This window comes from Mandrillus leucophaeus, unplaced genomic scaffold (assembly GCF_000951045.1).
Source record: "Mandrillus leucophaeus isolate KB7577 unplaced genomic scaffold, Mleu.le_1.0 Scaffold403, whole genome shotgun sequence".
Lineage (NCBI taxonomy): Eukaryota > Metazoa > Chordata > Mammalia > Primates > Cercopithecidae > Mandrillus > Mandrillus leucophaeus.
In genome coordinates this window covers 2,209,458-2,214,183 of record NW_012104288.1, presented here as the reverse complement: position 1 = coordinate 2,214,183, position 4,726 = coordinate 2,209,458, and the positions used below count along the sequence as shown (strand labels likewise).

Below are 4,726 nucleotides of genomic sequence, written 5' to 3'. Positions count from 1 at the left end.
GAGAAAGCATTAAAGTGCTCAAAACTAGAATTTTGAAATTACAACTTATAAGTGACTATAAGTCAGGTTTCAAAAAATTACAAAAAACTTAAGATATTAATATATTAGCTCAAGTCTTTATAGTAAAGGTCATGAATTATTCTACTATAATAATATACTGGACAGAAAGGAAACATATATTAAATGAAATACTTGAGCTGCATTTGCTACTGTAAGTATTATTTCACTGCAATGAAAGGTAGAGAGAGAGGCTGAATGAAAAGGGAGATCAAAAGTCTGGACAGCTTAATAGCTTTCCTGAGTGTAAATTTCATCCTTATTTGAAATAAAACATAGAGAATTCTCAGAAACCTATGGAAAATTATTTGGCACATTTCATATAATATTAATCATCTGCCTTTCTGAACTACAATCACTACTGCTATTCTCTACCAAAGCAGCTGCTGAAACACAGACACCACATTTTAGGGACTACTTTAAGACAACAATGACAGTAAGCCAATCAAATTTTCATTTATGTGACCTTGGAACTAAGCAGCTATATTTTTCTTCCTAGTAAATAATTTCATTTTAAAAAGAGAAAAACCTTTGTTGTTAATTTTTTTTTGGTAAAGAATAATTCATAACCATTTACCAGCAAATACTTACTCTTTCCCTTTGAAGAAACAACCAAGATATCACTGGATAGTTCTCAAAAAATGTCTAACGTTATAGACAACACAGTTCAAGAATGACATAATTACTGAAAAAATACATTAACTTATAATTCTAAGAGACAAGGGAAACAAATTTTATTTGTTTAAAGTTGTTGGAAAATTGGCATGAATTCATAATTAGATTTATTAAATGTTACAATACACAATCCCAGCTTCAGTCAAAAACTGCTGTGGTATCCTCAGCATATCCAAGAGCAGTGGGTATCCAAGAGCAAGACCAAGGTACAAGAAATCTTACTAGAGATGACAATATAAATCTATATTAAATACCTACTGCAGTAAATAACTTCAAATAAAATCAGTCACTTAAAAAAATAATGGTTGTTCTATAAACCAATACTACATATAATTAGAATGACAAAGTGGGGGTGTGAGTGGCAGAAAGACAAATGTTAGCCTATACTTAAAGGTTATTATTACTGTAGGTGAAAAAAAAATACTTTCCATGTATTTAAGATCCCACATAGGTGAGGCATGGTGGCTCACACCTGGAATCCCAGCACTTTGGGAGGCAAGGTGGGCAGATCACCTGAGGTCAGGAGTTTGAGACCAGCTTGGCCAACATGGCAAAACCCCGTGCCTACTAAAAAAACAAAAAAATTAGCCGAACATGGTGGCACGCACCTGTAGTCTATTCTATGGGTCTTAATAAATGTAATGGTGTGTATCCACCACCTGTCTGTCTCTTATACACATCTAGATGTGTATAAGAGACAGCCTTTAATGAGAATTGCTTGAACCTGGGAGGCGGAGGTTGCAGTGCGCCGAGATCATACCACTGCACTCCAGCCTGGGTGACAGAGCGAGACTCCATTGCAAAACAAAAAACAAAACAAAACAAAAAACCACACAAGAGTTTAATTTCAAAGGAATATAGTCATACATTGCTTAAAGATGAGGATATGTTCTGAGAAACGCATGGTTAGGCAAGTTCCCTGTGTAAACATCATGGAGGGTGCTTACAGGAATCTAGATGGTACAGCCTACTACACACCTAGGCTATATGGTATAACCTAGTGCTCCTAGGCAACAAATCTGTATGGCACATTACTATAGCGAATACCGTAGGCAACTATAACAAAGTGGTATCTATGTATCTAAACACATCAAAACACATAAAAGGTACAGTAAAAATATGGTATCATAATCTTACCGGACCACTACAGTATGCAGTCTGCTGTTGACCGAAATGTTGTGTTGTTGAGCAGTGCATGACTGTGCAGCAGGTCCTTGCTAACATCATTTCATTATAACTTTGATAAGAAAAACAAATAGATTCGGGCTGGGGCCACTGTCTGTGTGGAGTTTGCATGTTCTGTCCATGTCTGTGTGGCTTTTCTCTGGGTACTCCAGTTTCCTCCCACAACCCAAAGATGTGCACATTAGGTAAACTGGCGTGTTTAAATTGTTCCCATCTGAGTGAGTGTGAGTGTGTGCAAGTGCACCCTGTCAGGAAATGGTGTCCTATCCAGGACTGGTTCCCGTCTTGCACCCTTAGCTGCTAGGATAGGCTCCAGCTACCCACTACCCTAAAGCAGAATAAGTGGGTTGGAAAAATGAAGGAATGAATGAATACAAATTATGGTCATACAAATGCATATAAATGCTGCTGTATGAAAGCTTTCAGCAAGCTCGCCAGATTTGTTCTTTTTGTTTTTGAACTGCAAGGTAGTAGGAGGTGCTCCTTACAATTTTCACTTTGCAAACATTTATTCCTTGATTTAACTTACCACCACAACCATCATCACTCACTGATTCCCCAAAAAAGGGGGAAAATAATTTAACTTGTTTTTATTAATATTTCTTAAATGTATGTACAGCTCACACTTACTTCAATGTTAAATATTAGAAGTGTTTTGGATCTTTATTTAGAAGTTTGGTGATGTTTTTTGTGACCAGAAATATGCTGTAGGAGCTTCTTGTTTAGATTAGCCCATGGTACAACTGGTTTCATTATATGTTGTTCTGTTTAAAGTTACAGTTTCCAAGAAACTATCAGTGATGTTAAATGAGGACTTATTACATGTATAAACATTGTTTTGGGGGAAGAAAAGGAATGACATTAAGAGTTTTAACAGTAATTTTTCAGTTCACAGGCCCTGGAAATTTGCTAACCCAATTTCTGCCGCTTTTCACAGATGAGGCAAAACGGATCTACAAAGAGAAGGTGACTTGCTCAAGGTTACAAGTAATAGTACAACAAGGACTAGAATTCAGGTCTTAAGAATCCCTGGATGTTGTCCTGTCCTCTATACTATGTGCTAGGGAGATGATACCTAGCGTAAAGCAAAGTAAAATGAGTTAAATTCAAACAGTTTAAAAGAAGAGCATTGCACATGCTCTAAGAGCAGTGCGATGTTAGCTATAAGCTAAGGATGAAGCCATTGAAGGCTAACGTGCAGTAATGCAAGGTGTAAATACAATGATCAGATTAAAATGATAGCTAACACAGAGTAATTACTAGGTATCCATAACCATTTTAAATATTTATTTATTCTATCTATGAGGCAGATACAATTGTTTTCATTTTGCAAATGAGGAAAGAAGGTATAATAAAGTTAGTTAAATGATGAGGCCAGAAGACAAGAAAAGATTCCAAAAGAAAAGGGGAAAAAGTTTCCTATGTACCTATTTTATATTCACGGTCAAAATAAATATTTAAACATTCAAGATTATATATAATTTTAAAAGGCAAGATATTTTAGGTATTTCCTATTTTTTTGTTCTTTTCCCCTTATCAGATTGCTCTGGTGAGAATTAGTGGTTTTTACTAGTTGTGGTTAATTTAAGGGCATTTTTATAAAAGCCTATGATGCAGGTCAGCAAAAGTTCATGTGAAGATCTATAAAACAATAGGCAATGCAAGGAAATTTCAGCACATCTCCTCAAAACAGAAGAACACACATTTCCACTTAAATAAGGTTTGCAGGTCACACACTTTCCACAAGTAAAACACTAAATCATCTGCTCTGCAGTAAGATAAGCAACAGTTATTTCAGATGAAAAGTTATCCTTAACTTTCTGTACTAGGAATAAAACGTATCTGTTTTAGGGTACACTTTACATTAATTTTGTAACATGGGATAGATGGATAGATATATAGCTGGATGGACAAACAGACGAGATATTTCTGAACCTACAGAAAATGATAATATATGGTTCTTCATTTTTAGAAGCTACTTTTACAACTTACCATCTTTTTCCTCTTATCTTGTTCTGTGGGTGGTTCTTCATCTTCTGTTACTTTTGGTTCCTCAAGATGAGACATCAACATACAGCTATAATAATTTTTTAAAAAACATGTTTTAAATAAAAAATATCTATAATACACTTAAAAATAAGCCCTTAAAATCACTAAGAACATGAATAATTCTATGTTCTTAGTTTCTCACACCAAAATGTGAGAAAAAGACTAGACCATTTAGATTTAAAATTTAACAAAATTTTTGAATTATGAAAAGATATGTCACTATAAAAAGGGCCACACTAAAACATTTTACAGCATTTTACTTGGGCATTTCAGATAGTAATTTATTTACACGCAACTTCTGAAACAATGAAACATCAGCTGACAAAGTAATGCATGCATACCCTTTATATGTTATTTAAAAATGACATAAACTCTTAAAAAATACTTCTTCCCCAAAATTTTCACATCTACAGAATTTTAAACATGCAATAATTTAGATATCACAAACATATTAATTATGTAACAATCTACCTTGTGTTCCAAATGACATTACTGTGCTATGAGGAATCTGTCCCTGATAGCACTTGTACTTTCTGGGTAGTTACACATCATTTATTTTGAATATCTGCACCGTGCTCTTTACTATTAGCAGAGATAACAGAAACAGTTTCCTGTTCAGTCAACAATGGTTCTAGGGAGACCAGAAATCAACAGTCTAGTGAATCAAACTGATGGAACAAACCCCACTGTTTCCTAACTTGTAACAGGAGAATTCAGTAATTTATCAACATGATCATAAGTTCTTTTTTTTTTTTTCCCC

At 34.5% G+C, this 4,726-nt stretch overlaps 1 protein-coding gene across 3 annotated transcripts in view; it reads right to left on the bottom strand.

Annotated features, from left to right (window-relative positions):
- The window catches only part of IPO11 (importin 11), a 262,132-nt gene that overhangs the window by 29,924 nt on the left and 227,482 nt on the right, over positions 1–4,726 (bottom strand). For all 3 annotated transcript variants that reach the window (XM_011992135.1, XM_011992136.1, XM_011992134.1), the window contains one exon: positions 3,910–3,994. In XM_011992135.1, coding sequence (XP_011847525.1) covers positions 3,910–3,994 — 85 coding nt within the window. The remainder of the gene's footprint in view (positions 1–3,909; positions 3,995–4,726) is intronic.